General features: G+C 53.4%; 1 protein-coding gene across 4 annotated transcripts in view; it reads left to right on the forward strand.

Moving 5' to 3' along the window:
* LOC114064542 (ankyrin repeat and fibronectin type-III domain-containing protein 1-like) overlaps nt 1-24,890 on the forward strand; it is a 192,935-nt gene that overhangs the window by 112,132 nt on the left and 55,913 nt on the right. For 3 of the 4 annotated variants that reach the window (XM_027897710.1, XM_027897708.1, XM_027897709.1), the window contains exon 4: nt 7,348-7,388. In XM_027897710.1, coding sequence (XP_027753511.1) covers nt 7,348-7,388 — 41 coding nt within the window. Of the gene's footprint in view, nt 1-6,410; nt 6,426-7,347; nt 7,389-24,890 lie in introns of those variants that run through there. The other variant, XM_027897714.1, reaches the window with a different exon arrangement.

Below are 24,890 nucleotides of genomic sequence, written 5' to 3' on the forward strand. Positions count from 1 at the left end.
TGAAATTCAGGTCTGAGGATCTGAGGGTTCATCTGACCTCCATTCATGTTTTGGGGATGCTCAGAGCTGTACTAGCCCGAGGTCCTGGCCCTGCTGGGGCTGTTTCAGGGATCTGGTGCTGGGGGCAGCTGGGATAGGAGCTGAATCCCGTGGAAGCAAGTCAGGGTCTGCCAGGGAGGAGGCAGAATTCTCACAGCCCTTTGGTTTCTTGGCAAAGCCCGTGCCAGGGGGCTGAAGGGAGATGGGGAGCACGGTTTGCCCAGCCCCAGGCTGCTCCAGCCCGTGCTTAGGGGGTGCTGGTAGCTCGGGTGGGGGCTGACATTGCCTTCCTCCTCCTCCCAAACAACCACTCGCATCCCAGGCTCTGAATTATCTTCCCTTTCCGACAGTCAGGCATCACCTCCCGATTACTCATAACTGCAGCATGTTGCAGATGCACAGAGCCTGAGGAATGGCTGTGCCTGGGAGCAGAACCACCAGGATCCAGGGGGAGAAGCTGGCATGGGGGAGGCAGGCTGTGCTGCCTTGGTTCCACATCCCTGTCCTGCCCTGGGGGCCAAGCACCTCCTACCTGTGTCCAGCCCCTCCTGGAATGCCCAGCCCAGCTCAGGAGCCCAGCTCAGGGGCACTGAGGCAGGTGAGCAGGTGAGAATGGCAGGGCACAGCCCTCTGCCAGCCATGGCCCCCAAGTTTGCTTTGCAGAATCCTCTTCTGGCATGGAAAAATAACTCATCCCTTGGTTTTTCTCTCATTTGTTTGTGTGGGCATTGATTACACTGGGAGTTACTGAGCCAGATTTTATTGGAATGACTTCGAAAGCTGCCACCTGCGAGCAGCCGCCGGTCTTCGGGGATTATTTTGGTGTAGTTTCTAAATAATTGCATGAGGCTTCTCCAGCCTCACTAATAACTTCATTCTCCCAGGGACACTGCCTAGAAAAAAAGATGAGCTGAGATTATGTTTGGCAACATTTAGGAGAGGAAAAAGTACAACGAGATTGATGTCTGCTGGCGGGAATAAATAAATAATACAGAGGTATCTGTCTTAGCCTCTCCGTGAGCATCCTTGTTTCCAACCCAGCGTCTGTTATCTCCCCAGCTTGGCTGAATTTTGGAATTCAGCACACTCCTTTGTATCACTCATCATTCCTGTCTGCAGCATGTTGTGCTAATTCTGACCAGGGACCAGCAAGGCTGGCTCTGGAGACGAGCTGGCCCAGGGGAGCTGGCCTGGTATGTTATCTGTGTGGTGTAACTGGAGCTTATGAAATATAGAAATTAAAGAACTTGCAAAATTGTGTAGTTAGTGCATGAAAAGTGAAATTAGGTGAACAAATTCAAGCACTCATGTTGGCCCAGATTCGTAGAATCAAGGAATGTTGTTGGGTTGGAGGGACCTTAAAGATCATCCTATCCCACCCCCTGCCATGGACAGGGACACCTTCCAACCTTCCCAGGTTGCTCCAAGCCGCATCCAACCTGGCCTTGGACACTCCCAGGGATGGGGCAGCCACAGCTTCTCTGGGCAACCTGTGCCAGGACCTGCCCACCCTCACAGAATTTCTCCCCAGTATCCCATCATCATCCCCAGTATCCCTCTGGCAGTGGGAAGCCATTCCCCCCTGTCCTGTCCCTCCATCCCTTGTCCCCAGTCCCTCTCCAACTCTCCTGGAGCCCCTTTAGGCCCTGGCAGGGGCTCTCAGGTCTCCCTGGAGCCTTCTCTTCTCCAGGTGAACCCCCCCAGCTCTCCCAGCCTGGCTCCAGAGCAGAGGGGCTCCAGCCTGTGCCCTCCTCTGGACTCAAACCAACAGGCTAAAAAAGCCCTTGGAAAATTGTAGGTTGTGTTTTAAATAGAGATGAGCCCAGAAATGTCTGTAACACTTTGTACATGTCTTATGTGCACCAGGAGCAGTGCCAGAGGGAGCTGGGATGTCACCTGTGTGTCCCTGCCATCACCCTGCACCAGGGGAGGGTTGGGAAGGGCAGTTCTGGGAACACCACCTGAAGATGAGACATCTTCTCTGGACAAGCCCTAGCACAGGTCCTGATGTCACTGGGTGTTGCTTTGCTGGTTTGGGAGGCTGCATTTTTATACCCTGGCAGAGGTGATTTTTGAGAACCTCAGCATGGGTCCTTATGGCTGGTAAATCTAGTCTGGCCTCTCACCTCAGCTTGGGTTGGTTGTACCTCTGCTCTGGAGCCAGGCTGGGAGAGCTGGGGGTGTCCAGCCTGGAGAAGAGAAGGCTCCAGGGAGACCTTTGAGCCCCTTCCAGGGCTTAAAGGGTCTTTAAGAGAGCTGGAGAGGGACTTTGGATGAGGGCCTGGAGGGACAGGACAAGAGGGAATGGCTTTAAGCTGAAAAATAGGAGATTTAGATTGGGTATTAGAAAGAAAGTGTTCCCTGTGAGGGTGGGCAGGCCCTGGCACAGGTTGCCCAGAGAAGCTGTGGCTGCCCCTGGATCCCTGGAAGTGTCCAAGGCCAGGTTGGACGGGGCTTGGAGCAACCTGGGCTGGTGGAAGATGTCCCTGCCCACAGTGGGGGCTTGGAATAAGATGAGTTTTAAGGTCCCTTCCAACCTGTTCTGTGATCTTCTGTTTCTAAAAACCCCAGGGAAGCTGGTGTCCTGTTGCCTTCCCTTTCCTTTGCAGCATTTCCCAGGTGTTTCTGTGAGGCTGCATTTCCAGCATTGATGTCAGGCTTTTCTGCCAGAGCAGAGGGCTCTGAGCATCACACAGAGGTCCCTTAACCGAGGGCAGTGTGAGCCCAGCTCGTGTGTGGGGAGAGACAGAGGATGCTGATGGAAACGGCAGTGACCTCGAGACAAGACTTTGTTGATAATATTGGCAGGCAGTCCCTGCTTCTTGATAGCCAACATCCTAGCACCCAGGAGCTTGACATCAGTGTCCCCCTCTGCTGCTGCCTCTGCTCCAGTGGTTGGTTTCTTTCCAGAGAAAATCAATCCCAGGTTATGCCCAGCCACATCCAAAAGGGCAGGTGCTCAAAGGCACACACCCAGGGGAGACAGGCACTGGGGCACTGCCAGGCTCTGGGGCCATAGAATCATAGAACCATGGAAGGGTTTGGGTTGGAAGGGACCTTAAAGACATTCTTATTCCCTGCAATTCCATGGGCAGGGACACCTTCCACTATCCCAGGTTGCTCCAAGCCCCATCCAACCTGGCCTTGGACACTTCCAGGGATAGGACATCCATCATCTGGGACAGCACCCTGGTGTCTCTCCTTCTCCTGGCACTGCTGGCAGCAGGAGCATGAACACCAGAGGGATGGAGGGCTGATAACTTTTGGTGGCTGCTTTGCCCGGTGCCACATGCCAGGGCAGCAGGGGCTGCTCATGCCCCCCTAGTGCCTCCATGCTGCCCATGCCCACGATATCTTGAGAGAAAAGGATGGAGGTGGGCACCTCTAGCCTCACTTGAGGTATTTGTTTTAGAGAGATAGGCTGATAAAAATTACTCTCTCCATTATTTCATTAAGGGATTTAAACTGTGCTTCCTAAACCCTGAGTCATCAGTGAAGTAAGCAAGCAGCAAGTCCCACTGGAGGTGACTCACACTGCAGGCTTGGGGCTCACAGGGGACCCTCTGAACCGGGTGATGCTCCACTGCCCCCATCCCAGGAAGGCCAGGGTCTCCCCAGCATCCTGAGCAACAGCAGGGGGTCTCTGGGAGGCTGTGGGTCTCCAAGATTTCTTTGGGAGCTGAGCCATCCCGCTGCAGCCGTGCCTCTCTGGAGTGCCCAGCCATGCCTTGATGCACAGGAGTCATGAGCAGACACTCCCCTGGAGGCCTGGAGACCATCCAAGAGCAGTGCACACACGCAGGCTGGCCTTTGGGCTTTTACTGTTTGCTTGCGGAGATGAAAGCCTGCAGATCCCCTCTCAGTTTGGATGGAACTGATCTTTCCTCCCAGAAGGCACGGGAGAACACCAGGCCACCTTTTGCTCAGTTGCTCCTTTCAGCTCCCACGTTTTCAGGCACCGGCAGGAAAAGCAAGGCCAGTCCCCTGTGCACTGGTTTATCCAGCCAGCACTGTGAAACCTGCCCTATCCCTCCTGCTGGAAACTGTTCAATCCAACACCAGGACGTTGTTCCTAAGATCCAGGCTGTGTGTTCCCTTTTCCCACTCTTCTTCCTTACATCCTGCCCTTTCTTTGGCCACTTTTCCGTAAGCTTCCCCTCTGGGGGATGCTGAGACAGCAGTGGGGGCTGGTGGCACTGTGGCACTGTCCCAGCCCACACTGCTGTCCCTTCGTGTGTGACACCACAGCGGGCACTGCCCACACTAGGTCCTGCCCTCAGCCTCCCATCACCCACTCCCTACCTGATTCCTCATTAATCTCTTCAAACCATCAGTGATTCCCTGATTGGAAGGCTCTTCCCAGGTTCTGCTCTGAGCTCTCTCGATGCTCTGGACCAGTTCCTACCAGGTTGTTGTGATGTCCCTGCCCTTGGAAAGGCCTCCAGCAAGCTCTCTTCAGTTCACTGGTGATTCCTGATGCTCCCCTGGAGCCCTCTGGATCCAATGCCACCTTGGTTTTGTGCTTGCTTGGCAGAGAGAGATTCAGCATGGTGGGATGGACCTGTGTAACTCCATCTGCCTGCTGGGCATGGCCCCGTTCTCCTCAGGGCTGTGCAGGGGCAATAGCCCTGCTCCTGGTCTTGCTCCAGTCCCAATTCCTTGGTCATATTGCTGGAATTCTGCTTCTCCTACTTATTTGCTATTTTCTTACTGAGCTTTAAAATCAGTAATTTTGGCTCGTCATTACTGCCATCACTGCCCAATTTATTGCTGGGGGGGGTTTATCTCTCTGCAAAGTTAGTGCCTCATTGTTTTATCACAGATATTGAAAATCTTCTTAGTCCTGGCCTTGGCATTGCTGGAAGCTTTTCCCATGGATCTCAGCCATAGCTAGGGGGGTGTCTGGCTGTGTGGGGTGCAGGTTTTCCAGGTGTTGTTTCAATAGTGTTGAGAAAACTGTTTGCACGTGGTTTCTCCTTAAATATCAAGAGCTGTCTGTGATCCCCACCAGGACAGAGAGCAGAAGGAACTGAATTGGTTGTGACTCATGAGCTTTGTTGAAACCAATCAGTAGCTGCAACAGTGATATGCTGTGGGCTTGGAGGACAGTCCCATCACTCCCCCTGTGCTCACCCTGTGCAGTTACTGCTGTGCTCATTTCTCTGCTGCCTCAGGAACGCTTGGAGTGGTTTAGGGTCTCCTGGAGATCACCCAGCCCAACCCTGCTCACCTGTCCCACACACCTAGGGCCTTGTCCAGTGGGTCTTGGATGTCTCCAAGGATGGAGACTCCCCCACCTCTCTGGGCATGCTGTGCCAGTGCTGGATCACCCCAATTTGGTCTCTGGCTGTTGATCCCTGGAGCTTTTCTGTAGGTTCTTGCTGCTGTCAGGTTAGAGAAGCAGCAGGGAGAGCCTGGGAGTGAACCTGTCTCCAGCTGGTGGGAATTGCTCAGAGCTCTTCCACCGACGTGGCAATTGGCACGTGGGCAGGTGAGATCTTAGAACCAGAGAATCAGAGAATCTCCTGAGCTGGAAGAGACACAAGGATCATCGAGTTCAACTCCTGGCTTTTCACAAGCACCCCAACAATCCCACTCTGTCCCTGAGAGCATCACCAAAATGCTCCTGGAGCTCTGGCAGCCTTGGGGCTGTGCCCACTGCCCTGGGGAGCCTGTTCAGTGCCAACCACCCTCTGGGGGAAGAACCTTTTCCTGATATCCAGCCTAACCCTGCCCTGACACAGCTTCAGCCATTTCCAAGGAGTTTCCCACCTTAAAGGGCTGCTCCTTGTGTGCTCCCAGCCCTACCCCGAGATGGAGTCAGATGTGTGCCCCGAGATGAGCACGAGGGTGATGCGCATCCAGACCCACGTACCCCACGCTGTGGGGTGGTGGCAGCCTCCCCACTGTGCCATTGACTGACCAACGTCTCTGTGCCATGGAGAGGGTCGGCCACCACCAAACTATGTCCCCATCTCGCTGACTTGGCCAGAGATCCTTTTTGGGGGATGTTTTGGTGACAGTGGATCCCCGCCTGCTTAAAAGCTGGGGCCCTCTTCTCCCTGCTGGCTTTTCAGCCCCAGGGTGGGAGCTCCCTGTGGCTTTGGCTGGCGAGGGGAAGCTTTGGGATTGCTCTTCCAGCCCTGATTAGCATTCGGCCCCGCTGCTCCCGCTGTTTCGAACTGGAGCTCGGCATTGCCTGGCAACCACGGAGCAAAACTACAACAGCCGCCCCGGAGCCCGAGCGGGCTCCCCCGCGAGCGGCACCAGCCTGGCACACGCTACTGCCCACCGGCACAGCCAGGACCACGATCAGCCCCGGGACCAGCAGGGCAAGGAGGAGGAGGAGAGGGCTGTGGCTGTGAGACAGCTTTGCCGACACCCAGGTCTGGTGGGTCTGTGTCTGTCTGTCCCAGGACTGTGAGGAACCCGCCGAGCTGGGCACAGCCTGTCCCCATGCCCCGCGGCCTCGGAGCAGGGTGGGGGTCCAGCCCCCACTGTGGGTGTCAGGAAGTGTTGGGAGAGAGCCTGTGGTGTCTGTGGGATGCATCAGACAGCGGGGCCAGGCCTGGTGCTGTGCCCGTGCTCCCTGTTGTGCACGTGCCCTGCCTTACACCCGAAGTGGGGTCTGTAGAGTGCCGATTGCCCCCAGGGTCCCCATGGGGAGGATCAGCCGGGCTGGGGTCTCCCAGGGGACCCTGACACCCTGGTAACCCATCTGTGGTTCTCTCAAACTTCTGCTAGATCGTGCTGGGGATGGAGCTGGCAGCAATGGGAACCTGAGCGAGTATCGGGGCTGTCTCTGCTTCCCAGTTTTGCGCGTGCTTGGGGTCGGATGTTGTTTTTTTGGCAGAAGGATTTTGTGGTCCTGCTCCTGGGGGAAGTGTGGGCCTAGGGCTCACCCCTGCCCTGCCAGAGGGTCTCTGCAGTGGTGGTGGCTTGGTCCCTGAATAAAACCCTGCATTTTGTCCTCTTTCCAGCTGGGCAGAGTCAAAAGGACACAAGTGCCCTCCTGACACTTCTGCAGGTGCAAGGAGATACAGACATGCCTGAATGCATTGATTTCAGACCTAATGCATCCCCTCATCTTTGATTTAGCTCTCTATTTAATACATCCTTGGTTGCTGTGGGCTCTCCCTATGTCTGCTGGGTGGCTGCAGGTCTGAGCTGTGCCATCCAGCCCACCCAGACCCACCGGGCAGAAAAATAATAGAGATGTCCTTTCCCTGCTCCCCACACACCCTCATCAGTGATACTTGCTTGGCAAAGGATTAAAAAATAAATACCTCTGTCTTTTGTGTTTTACAGAGCCTGGGGTCTGCGGACAAGAAGGACTTCTACCAGCCAAAGTAAGTGCCAGCAGCAGTGGTGAGTAATTGCATGGAAATTCCCGGCTGGTCCATATTCCCCAGCAGCTCCGTGCCTTGCTAAGATTAGACATTTCAATGTACAAGAATAGCTGCTGCAATTACACCAGTGAGGATAACAGTGGAAGGGCTGTCAGTCATCCTGGCTTCGGGGCATATGCAAATCGCTCAATCAGGTCAGAAGGAACCATGACAGCTTGGCTGAGCCTGAGGGCCAGAGCTGGGAGCAGGGCTGACCTTTCCCACCTCTGGCTCCCTCTGCTCCTGGTTTGCACAGCTGAGCTGCGATGGAGGATCGAAGGGTTTCGTTCCGTGTCACCGCGGGCCGAGCTCGCCGCGCGTCTGCCATCGCCGTGCTCTGACACTGATGTCTGTCCTCTTCCATCCGCTGGGTTTGGAACAGCACGATGAGCTGGGGAGGGGGGAAAGGCTGTTTGCAGTCATGGACATGAGCAAAGTTGCTGCAAACCACCCCAGTAACATGGGCTGTTGTTTACTTAGTGTGCAGAGCAGGTAGCAGAGCCTCACCCCGGCACGGCACCTTCAAGCAAGAAGGTTGTGCCTGCTGGAAGGATGGATTTGTTGCTGTCATCATTTGGATAATGGCAGAGTCTCCCTGCTGAGAGGTTGGATTCTGCTCTGACATGGAATTGGGTTTTGTGCTGCTGAGCACGCTGTGTGTGGGACCTCGTGTTGCTCTTGCTCTCCTTGGGGGAGTGAAGGTCTGTAGGTTGTCACCTTTCTTGTGACTGAAAAGCCACAGGTGGATTTGGAGTTATGGGACAGTGCTCTGACAGGCAGGATTGTCAGAGCAGCATGGTTTTGGAAAATTCAGAATGAATTAGGGTGAGGAAAGTTCTTCTTTAAAACTCACTGTCCTTCTGCCCTTTGCTGCTTTCCAAAGGGTTCCTGCAGTGATTCATCCCAGCAGTGTGAGCACCCTGGCAGCATCCTTGATCCGAGCTGGGCTTGGCATCAGAGGGAGCATGTCCAAGGAAGGCAGGCTGTGTCACAGGGCATCATACAGACCTGCCTGCTCCCTGATGGGAGAGCAAGTGTGTGTGTGTGTGTGTGTGTGTGTGTGTGTGTGCGTGTGTTCCTCACTTATCTGCTGGTCCCTCTTTATGCCACCAAAAGTTTCTATAGCTCGGTGCTGGTTTCTAGGTCCGTACTGACAGTCTGATTTCAGGGAGCTCCTCTGCCCTCTCACCCCAAGGCAGTGCAGCTCATCATCTTTCCAGGACTGCAGGCAGCTCAACACTTGTGGAAATACAGCCAGAGCCATTTCCCAGGCTGTTTAATCCCGTATGGCTTTCTGGGAGATCAGAGGAATATCCCAGGAGGTTATGGAGTCACTGTGGACGCAACAACAAAATTAACACACATTTGGCAAAGGATCATCGCCGTGTTTCTGTGACCTCTCCCAGTAGCTGTCCAGGATTTCGGTGCTCCTTTCTGTACTGCTACTGTGTGCTTGTGAGGAGTCTGTGTCTTGACAAGCAGGCTTAGAACAGATTGAAGCATCTCCTGTGTCTCTATTCCAGCTGAAGCTTTGGAGAGGCTTTAAGCAAGAGGAAAAAAAAAGCTTTTACTGTGGGGATTTCCTGCGGGGTGGTTTTGGCGGCAGGTAGCAACAATTTGCGGTGCTACATTTATAACTCATCGCCTGTGAGAAATGAGGAATGTTTCCCTACCTTGAGTGGGAGAACACGGGCTTCCCATCTCAGTGAAGGCGTGGAGCTGTTGGGTCAGAGTGGGGAGCGCTGGGGCAGGAGCTCTTGTAGATACAGGTTGTCTTATGGGTGCTTGTTCCTCTGTGCCAGGAGGCCACGGGACCTCCATGGTTCGGCTCAGCAGCTTGTGATACCAGCTGTGACTTGGCTAGTCATAACACTGGTTAATGTCCATCCTATTTATGCTCTACAGTGGCTGTTTTGGGGTTGTGACTGGTAAGTTTGTGACCACTACCCCCAGCCCATTTGGCTTTTTGATCCACTGGGTGCCACTGGCACTGTTGCAACCCATCTGAAAGGCCGGACCAGATGCTTTACAGACCCTTTAGTCTCTGGCAGGACTGGTGCTGGTCTTCCTCAGCAGAGAAAGATCCCTGCAAACTTGCCAGAGGGCTGGTGGACCTGCCAGGAGCTTGGGAGAGCTCAGCTCTTCTGCAGCAGCTCCACAGCCCTCACTCCCAGTTCCCCGAGCCCTGGGCAGGGTGGTGGTGAGCAGCCAGAGCGTGGGAAGCAGCTGGTTCCCAGAGCTGAGCTGTGCTGGTTCATGGACACATCTGTGTGGCAAGGCTGGTGATCCGAGAGAAGTCTGACAGTCGGTGGCTGCTCCTGCAGCTCCCGTGTGCCAGAGCAAACTTGACTGTGCCTCGCCTCTGCTTTTCCTTTTCTGGCTTCCAGGGCAGCAGCTCCCCTGCCACCAAAGCCCTGAGCTGCAGGAGCAGGGTCAGAGCAGCCCTGCTCTCAGGTGGGGCTCTCAGCAGATGGAGGTTGTGGAAATAGCAAAAGGAAAGACACACATGCCAGAAATATCAGCAGTGGGTTTTGTCACCACCTGTTCTGGGAGTGACTCTTGCTCCATTCCTGCCACATTCAGCTTTCTCTGATCAGGTGCCCTCCTCCTCCTCCCTGGACACCCCATCAAGCTGAGTTTTCTTGTGTTGCCCTGAGTTCCCTCCTTTGCTGCCTCTTCCCTTCAGAAATGGAAATGCTGTCCTCACCCCATAGTTATCATCAGTCTGTCTCAGCCAGCAGCTGGGTGTTCCCTAAGTGCCTGGAATATCCCAGTGCTCATCAAGGGCATGGAGAGGTGTCCACCCTCACCCACCAGCCTTTGATGGCCCTTCCTCTCCACCCAGTCCATCCATTTAAAGGTAAAGATCTCCTTCTGGGTTGCCCCAAATATGGGGTGGAAAGGAAGGGAAGTCAGAGGTGTTCAAGTTGTAGCCAGTGGATCTGAAATGCTGCTGCCCGCTCTGGGGGAGGCACTTCTGCTTCCAAGGGCTTCAGTGAGCTTATGGATGTTCCTGCAAGAGCTGGCCAATGTCAGGAGCTGGCACTCCAGGCTTGTGGTCTGGGAAATTCCCTCTTTCCATGTTAAATGGAGGGTTGCAGGCCGAGTAGAGAAGGCTGAAGCATTAATTTTAAGAAAAGTTACATCAATTGTGAACTGAAAGGGGTAGAGACCAGGCAAGGTAGAACAGGCAGACGAAGAGTTCCCATAGCTGAAAGGCCTGGGAGAGGAGCCTGGTGTGTTTGGAATGGCCACAATTGCAGATGTGAGTCAACATCTGCACGGGTGTCCTCACCTGCACTGGCTGCTCCAGCCATCTTGTGTGAACAGGGACAGATTGCCTCCTGTGTTTCCAAAGCAGGTTGTTCAGATGTAAGACTGATATATCCTGAGCTAATAATTCCCATCTGATGCTGTTTGGACAACCCTGGCTGCAGCCTAGCTCCATCTGGGATCTGACCAGATCTTGTAGGGATTGGGGAAGAAACACTGAGTGGGATGAGTCCGGCCTCTGACTTGCTCACTCCTTTGTCACCCCAGGTTTTTTTAAGATGCTTATACAGCTGTTAAAATATCCAGGCTTCTTGAGGCTCTTCCAAACTTCTAAGAGAGGGCCCTGGCTGCTCTCTCAAGGCAGTTTCTCAAGCAAGGAGCCATGGGCTGAGGACTGAAGGACTCCTTGCTCAGAGACAGGAATAGGCTCTTCTGGGACAGGAGGTAATAACTGTCTGGGTGGAAGCGTCTTGTCAGGAACTGAGGTTGGCCGGGGTGTTTGCTGATTCCCCCAGGCACACATTTGCTCTTCAGTGTCAGGCACCAACTGGAACTCAGTTTCTTCAAACCAGGAGGAACTGTTGGTAGTAATAACACTCATAAAACCCCTGGCAAATGCAGACTGAAATACCTGGGCTTAATTAAAGTGTCACTGATTTGCGGTGGGAGCTGCCGCGTCCCTCCCCGCGCCGTCTCCTGTGCCGAGAGCGATGCTCAGCTGTCAGGAGAGCTGTCACTTGGGAGCAGGGAATATCTGCCAGGCACTTTGAGGTGTCAAGAGAGACACAGCTGTAGTGACACAAAAGGCTCTCCATTGATCCGCTCCTCCCATCCCTTGGGACAGTGTGGCTGTGCTGGAGAGCCCTGCTGTCTCGGAGACCATTCCTGCTCCAGCAGAATCCCACAGCCCTTCCAGGTAGATCTGTCTCCATCTCAGATTAAAGGCTGCCCCCGCCTCTGTCCTGCAGCCTCAGATGTGTAAACACACGAGGAACCTTTGAAACCACCTCCCAGAAAGCAGCAGCTCCTGTTTGTTTTGCCTCGCAGTCATTACACCAAGCTGTCTCCGCAGCTAATTCCTTGTCACCCTCCTCTTACAGCAGAGCATTTCATCTCCCAGGCTCAAACCTTTCCGTGCCAGCACTTAGATGAAAGTGTTTCCTTGCTGAATCATTATCTTGTAAAACCGTGGTGGTTTTAAGGATCTAGAAATCAGTATTTACATTCTGGAAGCATTAAGGGCCATCATAGTAAGCGCGATGTGTTCCTGAGCTGAGTGTTCATTTCGTTGCCTCCTTCACTCAGACATTATTGCTCTGGTAATGATGATAATCACACACATATGGGCTGTGTTTGACTTCTTCTGCGGTGGCTGAGAGTCATTCAGCTGGGATGCTCAGCAGGTAGCTCAGGTTCCCGGTGCTGAGCAGTGGGAGGAGGACACACGAGGAAAGTGGGGAGAGAGAGATGGTGCTGATGATGGCAGGGAGAGATGGGGTAGGGGAAGCAATGCCAAGACCATCTCTCTGTACTGAACTCAATGCTACTAGAAACTGCCCCCAACTCCACCCCCAGCAGGGTTGGAGAACACTTTTCCCAGCTGCAGTTGTAGGAAAGGATGAAGTGCCACCACCAGCATCTCTGGGATGGGATGTTCAGAATGGTTGGAGGGTGGAAGAGAGGTGTTGGGGTCTGTGGGGTGGGTGCAGGTTGGCAGCTGAAGGGGAGTGGAGCCCTCCAGAAGAGATTATGAACATGGGCTCCTCACTTCCAACCCCAGATCCTGGCTAAGGCAGTTACTGGAGAGTTGGGAACTCCTTTACACACAACATAATTCAAGGAGATTCCAGTGCTGGTCATGGTATCTTACTGGGGGGTTCAGCCATTGAAACTCTACAGCAAACTTCAGCAATATTTCCCCTGGAATTTAGCCATTGGATTCAGAGACTAAGCTCCAGGCAGGCAGAAGGGCTTTAATCCTCTTGGAGTGCTGGGAAAGGAAGGGAATCCTGAAAAGGCACTTTGGAGAAATGTGGTTGTGCAACAAATGCCAGTCTGGGAACAGAGAGCAGAGCTGACCCTGAGCAACCTGGGAGCAGGGGGTTAGGAGAAGCAGGAATGGGCAGGGGTAAGTAAGAGGGAGCTAGGGGTTAGGAGCAGTGGGAATGGACAGTGGGAGGTATCTTATGGCATGGCAGAGGGTTGCCTTGGATCAGTTCCTCTGTGGCTGCAGAGGGAGCAGGACACAGCCCTGGTGAGGAGCAGAGCTGGCAGGGATCCAGCAGAAACTCGGGCGTGGAGGAGGCCATCACCCCACTGGTTTGCCCAGTGGCATCTGGGCTCTTCACTCAAGCTAATATTGCCATTTGCTTCTGAAGCTGTAAAACTGGTGCCAGTTTGTGCCCAGGGAACAGCACAGGGCCCCCTGCTCAGGGTCCTGCTCTTGCCCCCCCTCTCCAGGCAGCCTGGGAGGGCAGCACTGCATTATGTGCCTGGTAAGTCACAGAGTCACAGTATTACAGGATCACAGAATCACAGGATATGCTGAGTTGGAGGGACCCACAAGGATCACTGAGTCCAACCCCTGGCCCTGCACAGGCCCATCCCCAGAGTCACCCCCTGTGCCCCAGAGGATCATCCAAACCCTCCTGCACCTCTGGCAGCCTTGGGGCTGTGCCCACTGCCCTGGGGAGCCTGTTCAGTGCCAACCACCCTCTGGGTCCTGCTGAAAACCACTGTTTTGGTGAAGTCTGGGTGAATACAGCTCTTACACATTTTCTTTTTCATTACTTCTCCAGTGAGAGTGCTCACCCTGGGCTTCTGTGCCTGTTGGGGCTGGAGGATCATAGTGGGTGCTCTGCACCCACAGTGGGTCCAGAGGAGGCCACAAAGATGCTTCAAGGGTTGGACCCTCTGCTCTGGAGACAGGCTGAGAGAGCTGGGGGTGTTCAGCCTGGAGAAGAGAAGGCTCCAAGGACACCTCATTGTGGCCTTAAAGGAGCTTATTAAAATGAAGAAGAACAAATTTTACATGGACAGACAGTGAGGGGTCAAGGGGGAATGGTATTAAAGTAAAAGAGGAGAGATTTAAACTGGGTATTAAGAGGAAATTCCTCCCTGTGATGGTGGTGAGGCCCTGGCACAGGTTGCCCAGAGAAGCTGTGGCTGCCCCATCCCTGGAAGCATTCCAGGCAAGGTTGGATGAGGTTTGGATTCACCTGGTTTAGTGGAAGTTGTCCCTGCCCATGGCAGGGGAGAGGAAGAAGATGATATTTAAGGTCCTTTCCAACCCAAACCGTTCTAGATCCATGATTTTTCAGGACTCGGATGCCCTTGAAAACCAAAACTAAATATGTTGTCTCAAGGGAGGTCAGAACAAGGACTGCTTGGTTTTGGTGGTCACTGGAGCCCAGGGGACAGCAGAAGGAGTTGTTGGGGCTGGCTGAACTCACCCTGCTCTGGGTGCCCAGGCCAGGGCACCCCCAGACCAGCCCCTTGCCATGCCCCCGCTCTCCAGCTGGGAATGGCCCTCCCAGACCTGATGTGGAATAAAGTTTTGGGTTTCCTTGTTCCTGTGCAGCTTTTAATGTGTTAAGTGAGGTTGCAGTGTGGGCTCTCACTGTATCAGTTGTCATAGAAACTTGCAGGGCTTTTTTCTTCGATCCCCCCAGCCCCTTTCTTTAAACCAAAGCAGGGATGGGGGTTTTAGCCCCCTGTAATTTCAGTTCCAGTCCAGTTGAAAACCTGCCTGGCCCTGATTCCCTGCCTGCAGCACTGTCACACAAGGACTCAAAGTCTTTAAGTTTTGCTTCCTGTTGTCTCAACCAAAGGGTCCATGTTCCCTTGAATTGGGCGCTTTCCCAGTAGAACTGATGGGATTCTGTTCCCCAAAATGCCCACAGGGGTTGGGGCTGGTGCTCAGCCTTTGTCTCTCCCCTCGGGGTACCTCTCCTTGCTGCTTCTGAAAACGGGATCGGAGTGGGCACGGCCCCTTCCTGCCTGGTCGCTGGGCATCCCTGGGCCTTTGCTGGGGACATTGTGATGGCAACTGCCTGCCCTGCTGCTCTGAACCTGGGGCTGCCTCCCCTGCTGGGGGTGACGGGAGGCTGCTGGTGCCAGCTCAGGAGGAGCCACCTCAGCACCAGCGGCAGCCCTGCCGGCGTTAATCACCGAGGGGGAACCGAGCGGAGGAAGATGGGCATTTTTTAACAAATAACCAAGGCTGCATTCTCCCCTAAGCAAGAGAGCAAAGTGTTTGCTGCAGTGAGTCAACACAGAGATGCTTTAGCCCTGGGAGGTAACGCTCCCACCCACAGCAGCCGTCAGTCCCACAGCCGGGTACCGAGAGGGAGAAGTGGGTCGAGGTGTTTCCTGAGCTGCTCAGCCAGCAATCACTGCTGGGGTTTCTCCAAGACTGAAGGACCCTTTCCCTCATGCTTTGCTTCTGGCACAAGACTTGATGGGGACTTCTCATAGCCAGCCATACTTGTAGCTCAGAACCTTTGAGGAGCTCGGTGCCTCCCCAGCTCCTCATTGCTCCAAGGTGCTGTCTCATAGAATCACAGAGTGGTTTGGGTTGGAAGGGACCTTAAAACTCACCTCATTTCACCCCCTGCCATGGGCAGGGACACCTTCCACCAGCCCAGGTTGCTCCAAGCCCCGTCCAACCTGGCCTTGGACACTTCCAGGGATGGGGCAGCCACAACTTCTCTGGGCAACCTGTGCCAGGACCTCCCCACCCTCACAGGGAAGAATTTCTTCCTCAGATCTAATCTAAACCTACTCTCTGTTACTTTAAAGCCATTAAACATATCTCCTGAGTCTTCACCCTGGTGCATGGCAGAACTTGGCCTCAGAGGACCAGTTATCCACTGGGAGTCATTTGGGTGGGATTTAGGTAAGAAAAGGTCTATTAGATCCCTCCTTTGTTGTCCTGTGTTCTGCAGGGATATAGATGTTGCCCACAAGCTCCTGAAGAGGCTGTGGTTACCTTCTGAGAATTACCTAATCCTCTAAGCATCCCTGAGAGGCATCTAATCCTGACCCAAAACTTGCTAGAACTTGTTGGACTCCATCTCCCAGTGCCTGCCTCTTGGCATGTCTCACTGTATAAAAGCAGTTGGCACCGCTCTGGTTTTGGGTGGGTGGCAGATTTTTTATCGATAAACTCAATATAGCTCAAATCTCTCGCAGCAAGATATTCTCTCCGGCCCTCGGATCAATTTGTGACTCCTCCCTGCGGGCTCTGCTGTTTCAGTGTCCCTTTTAAACGTGGGCACCTTAATTGCAGGAGTGGCAGTGTCAGTCCCAGGTCTGCAGTACGTGCAGCTCCCCCAATAGCTGCATCAGCTCTTTTCATCACAGCATCGCATTAGAGCCTTGTGCTGGGCTGCTCACCCGTGGTGACCCTTGAGCCTTCCTGGAGGCTCTCTCTTGTCTGGGATCCAGTCCCTCTTCATAAATAGGGCCTGAAATCCCTCTCTGTAGCTGTATCATCCTGTACAGTGTTTGAATGGGCTCAGCATTACCCAGCAGCTCACATTTCTTCCTCTCCTCATCAATATTTACCATTACATCAATCTTCCTGTCATGTGCTAATTTTTTGAGTGAGGATTTTGTATTTTTGTCTCGATCATCGATGGAAATATCGACTGGCATGTTCCCCCCGGAGCCTCGCTAACGATTCCCCATCGACAGCTCCTGCGTGAGACCTGTCAGACGGCTCTAAATCTGTTTAATGTGCTTTATTGGTGCTGTGCAGTCCCAGCTTCTGAAATCAGGACGTCAGGCAGCACTTTGAGCTCAGCCATACACGGGGCCGGTTCCTGGAAGGTGTGTTCATCACAGGCTGACATCGGGCTCAGCTGACAACATCTCTTGCACCAAGACACACAGGCTGACTTTAATTAGAACTTACATCCTTTAATTATTTCTTAATTTAATTCCAGATGAGCCCTGCCTTCTGGGCCCTGTATCAGGCTGACCATTCTGTTGTTAACTAGGTCATCTTCGCTGCTGGATGGGAATGCTGGTGGGAAGGAGCCGCTTCCATCTGGACGTGGCAGCGTTGAACTTAGCTCAAAACAGGCAGCAGAGCCCAGAAAGCTTTCCCCACCCTTGGGCACACGTTGGCTGGTTGGCCACATTAAATGTGAGCATGGATGCTAGTGGTTTAGGAGAGTGTCATCTCTCCTAGGAATTATTTTATTCATCTTTTTCTCCCAAATGCACTGTTTTCCTCCTTTTCTGCATCCTAAGCATTTAAGCATTCCTACAGACTCTGCTTTAAAGTAACCCTAGTGCTCCTTAAAACCAGACCTATTGCTAGATTTTGGCTCCCAAAGCCAAATCCAATCCCAAAAATCCAAGCAGATTTTCCATGTCCATCCATGCATTTCTCCCTTATTTGGTTTCCCTGATCCCTTTCCTACACATTGTAGTTTTTCATTTGTATCGGCCATTCCATTCTGCGCTCCATGGGAGGAGGTCGGAACTAAATGGACCTTAAAGGTCTCTCCCAGCCCAAACCCTTCCATGATTCTATGATTTAACTGCTGGCTCTGTGAGTCTCCCACCACACGACTCACAGACACAAACCCTTAATAACACATTATTTCTTATCCATTGTGAACATGCATTTCAGGCTGAGCTCCCGCAGTGCTGTGGTGGCTCAGGTATGATGTCGTCCCAGTCCTTGGTGAGAAGGTAAAAATCTGTATTTATTCAAGCACCAACTGCTAAAAGATCTGTAATTCTGAAGCAAAACGTATAATGGCGTGTATTGTAAGTGTGCAGTGCCCTCCTCTTCAATCCTGCCACCCTCCTACGCAGAGACTGCTGATCACGTACCTCATCGTAGCAGGTTTCAGGAGTGTTGAGTGCGTTCAATTTCTGCTCCAGAGGGAAAATTTCCCTTCCTCGTTCTCCTTTCCCAACCTCTCTGCCTCACAGCAGCTCAGGAGCTCGCTGCTTCACCCCTCAGCACAGCATGAGCACAGGCTCAGGTACAATTTCCTGGAACAGCCACAGACTGATCTGGCTTTTTATTCAAACACCTTTGTGGTGTTTTCTCCCTCTGCTCCCACCAGCAGCACCAGACTGACAGCTGGGCCATGGAACTGGAGAATCACAGAATGCTTTGGGTTGGAATGGGCTTTAAAGACCATCTCATTCCAATCTCCTGCCACAGGCAGGGGTACCTTCCAGTAGCCCAGGTTGTTCCAAGCCCTGTCCAACCTGACCTGAAACACTTCCAGGGATGGGGCAGGCACAGCTTCTCTGGGCAACCTGTTCCAGGGCCTGCCCACCCTCACAGACAAGAATTTCTTCTCAATATCTCATCTAACCCTGACCTCTGGCAGTGGGAAGCCATTCCCTGTGTCCTGTCCCTCCATCCCTTGTCCCCAGTCCCTCTCCAGCTCTCCTGGAGCCCCTTTAGGCCCTGCAAGGGGCTCTCAGGTCTCCCTGGAGCCTTCTCTTCTCCAGGTGAACCCCCCCAGCTGTCCCAACCTGGCTCCAGAGCAGAGGGGCTCCAGCCTTGGAGCATCTCCGTGGGCTCCTCTGGACTCTCTGTGTGCTGTGGGTGGTGGCTCTGCAGCCCTTCTCCAAGCTCCTGAGCTCCTGAGAAGCCCAGATTTCCAGTGGTGGTGGAAATAACAGCATTAGCCCTGCAAGCAACCAGCCAGGTCTCTGGGAGCTCCAGCATTGGTGTTCATCCTCTGGCTCTGCTCTGGGAGGGATAATCAGAGGGAATAGGGCTGTGCTGGGCAGACTGTGGGGAGACGTGGAGATAGTGCTAATTTGCTCAGGGAAAAGTGTGACAAAGGGTGTTAAAAGGAGGAAAATGCACTGTTTTTCCTGCATCCTAACAAAGTGGTGTGCATAGAGGGGTGATCCACATCTTTGAGCTCTCCCACAAGTTCCTGGCATTGACACACACTGGGTTTAGAGGAGTGTGGTGGCTCCCAGGAGATGTGCAGTGGGAAGGGAGGGGGTGCTTGCTTGTCTTTTCAGGCTTGGGACATCATGTAAAAGGGCAGCACCTCCAGCATTGCTAATTTAAGGGGAAATTAATTCCTCACCCAGAAGTGCCTCATCTCCCCATGGGCTGCACAGGGAGCCTGGGCAGCCAGCACAGAGCTCTGCTTTCAGTCTTGTCACCGGTGGCTCAACACACCCTGGAGTCAGGGAGAGCTGATAACAGTTACTGAAGGATCATGGAATCACAGAATGGCCTGGGTTGGGAGGGACCTTAAAGCTCATCCTGTTCCACCCCTGACACGGGCAGGGACACCTTCCTATTCCAGATTGTTTCAAGCCCCATCCAACCTGACCTGAAACACTTCCAGGGATGGGGCATCCAGAGCTTCTCCGTGCCAGGGCCTGGAACACTGAATAATGCTTTTTACAGCTAACAAAAGATTGACTGAATCAAGCTGTGGACAGCCCAGGGAGGTTGACTTTGGGGTACTTTACTGATGGTTGTGTGAGATCAGCTCAACCTCCAGCCACAGGAAAACACCACCTTGCCCCACAGTAACTGCAAATGTGCTTTGAGGAAATGGGCTGGAGAAAGAGATGAAAGGAACCCTAGGACCTGAAAATTCCCATTTTTACATTTGAAACCTTCCCAATGAATGCTTCAAGAAAACCTCAGAGCTGACACGTCTCAAGCAGGGGTCATTGGAGGTTTTTCTTTGCAGTTTGAGGTAGGAAGGGAAAAGCACAGAGGGAGAGAAAGCTCAGCTGCTCTCATTCTCCCCATGGATGTCAGAAGTGCTTTGTTTTCTAGAAGTGCTTATTATTCATGCAAAGTCTCACCAGGCAGCTGGAATACAGCTCCAGCCAGGGGCTGGTCCTGGTGGGGTCTCTCCTGTGAAGCTGTGCAGTGCTGTGGCTTTTCCTTCCTCCTGGGATATCCCACAGGGGCCACCGGAGCGGTGCTTGGTGCCCGCCTTCAGGCACTACTGCTGCTGGTGGTTGGGTCATCTTTTCCCCCATTGCACTCCTCCTTTGTCCCTCTTTGGATCCAAGGTTTTGTCCTGGATCCTAGGCCACTGTCAGCAGATGTGTGGGCTTAGCTTTCCTGCCCTGAGGGTCCTCTCAGCAGCAATCTTCCTGAAGGAGATACAGCACAAGAACGGCTGTCTGCAGATGTGTCCCTTGTTCCCAGATGTTTCCACTAAGCCCCTCTGCCTGCACACAGCATCTTGATCACCTCTGTTGGGTCCCAGCTGTGCCAGAACCCTATTCTGCAGTTTGTCCACTTGCTTTTGCTATTTCCATCCCAGCTGGATGGCTCTGAGGATGAAGAGGACTCTGCTGCTGGGCTTTTATCAAGCTTCTGTGTTCCCCCTCCTCCCCCCAGCTGAAGAGTGTTTCTGAAAACTCAGGTGTGAATTGGAAACCAGTCCTAGACTCCCAACCAGTCTGTACCCATCTCAGGCTGGTTTCTGGCCATCTTGGGTTTGCTGCTGTAAATCACTGGCTTCACAAGCTGTGGAGCTGATCTCTGAAGGCTGGGAGGAAGAGCGTGGCTGCTGCTGAAGGCATCAGTCCTGCCTCAGTGAGAGTGCCCTGTGGAGTCAGGCCCAGCTTTGGGATTTTGTTGGCTGGCTGGAGCCACCAGTGCTGTCACCAGGAGGGACCACGTGCTGAGTCCAGCGTGATGGATCCCACCTCCTCCCACCAGAGCAGAGCGTGGTCCTGGGGGATGTCCCAGCCAGCAGGGACACTGGAGGGGGTGTCAGCCACAGCGAATGTGAAACCGTCAATATTTGTACACAAAGGCCACGCTGAAATCCCCGTCCAGTCCAGACATCAGAGGTGTCAGTTTTGATTTCACAAACACAGAGAGAGCCCTTTCAGCCCCAGCCTGCTCAGACACTGCAGCTTTAATGTCCAAGCACCCAGCATGTTTCCACTCCCCTCAAATGCATCAATCAGGTCTCGGTGAGGCTCTGAAAGAGCCAGTTCGTTAAACAAACACACTTAGTGTAAAAAGTTTATTCCAGTTAATTGGGACTTCATTGCAGTGGAAACAAATTACCCAGCTGTCATCTGCCAAGGCAAACAGCAGTGGGGGAGAGGGGGTCCTGGCCAGGCGGGAGACAAACAGCCATCTCAGGCAACCTTATTTATGGCCTTTTTATGTATTTCTGTATTTATTTGGACATTCCTGAGCTGGAGAGCTGGGCTGTTGCCGAGCCGCATGTCCCAGCACTTGCATGGTGACAGGTTATCTGCCCGTGAGGCTCCTGGGCTAAATTGGCACTGGGCTGGTGGGCACTGCCATGGGGACCCAGGCTCTGGGGTCTGTGTCCCTGGCTGGATCCCTCTAGGCATGTCCAGGGCTCTTGCTTCAGAGCCAGAGGTGAGGAGCTGCATGTGCAAGCGATGAGCTGGTCAGGGCGAGCTGCTGGTCCCTGGAGTTGGGGAGTCCCTGGAGTGAGCAGCGAGGTAGAGTGGCACTTAGGAGGGCACAGGGCTGGTGGTCACTGGGAACTTTGCCCCCATGCTTCCACAGTTCCCTGTCCTGGGTCAGCATTGACCTCAGGGGCGAGTCAGAATCACAGAATATTCTGAGCTGGAAGGGATCGTGGAGTCCAGCTCTGAAGTGAATGGCCCACTCGGGATTGAACCCATGACCATGGTGTTATTAGCACCAACTTTTAAGCAGCTGAGCTAATCTCAAGGTCCCTGTCCCCACTCCAGTCCTATCCTCCCCTCTCAGCCCGGGGAATTACCTTTTTGGCAAGAGAGTTGGGAGCGTTTCCTGATGAGGCTCCCACTCATTCCCAGCTCTTCTGATTTAACAAACACTCCATCCGCACCCTTTTTCTCCTTTTATTGAAAAACTGGGAGCAAGGAGCGGGGCTGGGGGGTCAGGAAGGCAGGAGGTGTGGAGAGCAGGGCCGGGTGGGAGCCGGAGGCCGTGTGATTCCCGCCGGAGCTAGAGCTGGTTCCCGCAGCCGCCGGAGCACGGAAGTGACAGATAAAGCCTCGGGATTAGCAGCGTGTACCGTGTCAGGAGAGCAGCATCCCCTTCCTGCAGCATTAGTCACCCGAGCCTGACGCCGGGCTGGGGGAGGCAAGTGCAAGTCATCGAATTACCTCCTCCCCCAGCTCCCAGGGGACCTGTCCTTGCCTCGTGACCCTCCAGCCCTGCCCTTCGGAACCCTGGCTGTGCCAGGGCAGCCAGATGGGCAGAGGGTGTTGTCCCTGACCACGGAGGGGTGCATCCATCCATGGCACATCTATGCTTGGCTGTGCACATGGATGCCCTGTTATGGACAGTGGCACTGGGACGGCACAAGCACGGGGGGACTCTTGCAATGGCCTTTGGGATGGATTCTTCCCTGCTGGCCCTGGGGATGTGGAGGACAGAAGCAGGTCACTGCCTAGGTGCTGGGATCTTCCAGAGGGTTGGGATTTTTCTTCTGTGCCTGGTGGATAAACCCAGGGCTCTTCCACCCTTCTCACATGCCGCGACCACATCTGAGCCGGACTCTTCTGGTCCTGTGAAATCCTAAAGTTCACACTTGAATTTCACATTGTGATTGAATTGCCATCCAGAGTGTTTCTGTTACCTTTTAGCTGTGAGGTCATCATGGCCCACACTCTGAGGTTTCTGTCTGTGATGGCACATATTCAGGGGGTGGAAAGCCTGGACTGGGCTACACATCTTTGGAGGGACCTTGAAGAGGGCAGAGAGCAGAGCTGAGCACTGATAGCTGCAGAGATGAGCCCTGAGATTGGAATGATATCATCTGAAGGATGTGGGAAAGATGGTGACCAGAACTGGAAAGGACACCAGATTTGGCTTCTTTTCTGGAGCTTGGAATGGAGTGGAGGAGGGACTGGGGAGTTTGGTGCAAGCACCTTGGTTCTATGGGGTCAGCTGACCCATCTTGAGGTGATCTGAAAACACAGAGGTAAGAAACAGCAAGTGCCAAGTTTCCCTGCATGACAGCTGGGCTCTGCTGGGGGAGGTCAGAGGCAGCAATACCCCCTCAGTCCCACATTCCCGTGCCCCCACTCTCCACAGGATCCTTGGTGGGCAGAGCCAGGGCACAGGGTGCCAGGCATCTCCCTCCTCCACCTGGCAACCCTGTATTATTAGGGATTTTAGCTTTCTGTTTCTAGATTGACTTGTTGCCGGTGTTTATTTTTAGCTCCTCCACTGCCTTGCAGATTCCTCGAGGGATTCTTTCATTCCTTCTCCCTCCCACAGGTTTGTTTGTAATGGAGCCGCGTTGATTTGAGCCACGAGCAGGAGATTTCAGCGCGGCGGGGGCTGCTCATGGAGCTGCTTATCTGTGGGTTTAGCTCAGCTTTGTGAGTCCGTGGGGTCTGGGTGCCCTGAGAGATCGGGCTGGGAGGGAGCATCGCTCCCACCTGCAGCCATGCTGTGGGTGCTGTGCACCCAAAATCACTGTCAGAGCACATAAGGTGGCTCCTGTCCCCTCAGTCTTCTCAGCACTGCCCTCCCCGAGAGTTCTCTCTTGTCACTCCCAAAGGGAAGAAATTTAGATCAGCATCACCGTACGTGGAAACAAACCCCAGGGTCCTCCCACAGCTCCACAGCTGGCTTGGGTGGAAATTTTTCAGCATCTTTTAAAACCCTGCATAAAGTAATTCAAAACAAGTTGCCGAGTGTATTTTGGACTCTGGGAGAGCTTCGCCCGCTGCCTGTCCCAGACAAGGGCTCACTTTGAGTGTACCCTTCTGCTGAGCAGGGGGGCAATGTTTTCATTCCTAATTTAGAGCATCCATCCAGCCAGCCAGGGTCCAGCCCCCTGTCTCCCACCGAGCAGGCACAGCTGGGAGCCCGGGGTTTACCTGTCACCACCAGCTCCGGGGCTGCACTAACATGTTCCCTAGAAAATGTGACTCTCCTTGGACTCAGCCTCCTTCTGCTCACCCTGGGGGATGTGTGAAGGTACAGTTTGTGCTCTGTTTATTCCAGGATTTTTGTTATTTGGTAGAGGAGAGTGAGTTTTGCTTATTTTTAAACACCTAAAATAGAGGTTGATACTCATGACAGGTTTGCTGGTTTTCCTGGGGAGAGGCAGCCCTGGTTCAGGGAGGGCTTTGGTGGTGGCAGCTCCATCACCACGGTCCTGATCCAGGGCAGTGTGTTTTTCTGAAGCACTGATCTCCACGGGCTGCCCTTACCTGGAGATGAGCACACGCTGAAGGGTTTGGTTGGCCTTGGTCCTGTAAAAGCAGCCGAGGGAGCCGAAGCCTGAAAACCACTCAAGTGTTCAAGTAAACCATTCAAGCAAACTGAAAGCCACTTGCAAGGCCACAAGCATCATGGTGTGGCAGCTTCTCTTCCTCTCCATGGATAAACCAACTGCAAGGAGGAATAAGGAGAGAGGTCACCAGGACCACACATCTCCACGGAGTGTGTAGCAGAGTGTGCTGAGGGAGCAGACAGGGCTCTGTGCCTGCAGGGCTGCTCTTGGTGGCTTGCAAAGCCACTGTTCAGCCATCACCCAACTGTTTCCCATCAGGACCAGGTGATGGTTGGCTTAAATAATTCCCAGAATTATCAGAGGGGCCTGGGATACCTCTGTGATGAGCCTAATGCCAGACTGATTTAGTGGAGCAACCTGGTGCTGGAGGTGAAAAGTTTGGAAGGTGGACCCAAAATCCACTGAGGACTTTCTCGGCTGTTTTGCTTGAGGGTCTTACTGCAGTTTTTCTAGGCTTGAAGTTGTCATTGAGGTTTTTCTAATCTTTAATTTTATAATGTTGATTAGCACAGATCCTGTCAAAGAACAGCATGTTCCCACTCTGTCCTTGCTGTCTCACCGGTTAATAACCCTTTGTTACTGTGACTCGTTTGGAAAAAGAGACAGTAGCTTTGGGAATGACTCCTGGTACAAGAGACAGACGTCAGCATTGTCAGTCAGGTCTGAAAAGCAGCATTAATTCAAAGGGAAATGACAGCAGAAGGCCCATGGTCTGTGCTGGGGAGCATTGAGCTCACCTGTCTCAAACCATGGCAGCGTGTGTGTGTTCCCCCAAGCTGCTCAGAGGTGCTCTGAACCCAGAGGGCTGCTTTTCCTTTCAGGAATGGGCTGGAACAGCTCCTCCCTTCCCTCCCTGAGGTTCTGCTTTGGAGATGCCCGTTGCTGAGCCTCGTGGTGCAGTGGAAACCCTCTAACAGGGTCGGGCAGTCAG

Source organism: Empidonax traillii, unplaced genomic scaffold, assembly GCF_003031625.1.
Source record: "Empidonax traillii isolate 1590-97213 ecotype Southwest subspecies unplaced genomic scaffold, ASM303162v1 scaffold555:size490716, whole genome shotgun sequence".
Taxonomy (NCBI): Eukaryota; Metazoa; Chordata; class Aves; order Passeriformes; family Tyrannidae; genus Empidonax; species Empidonax traillii.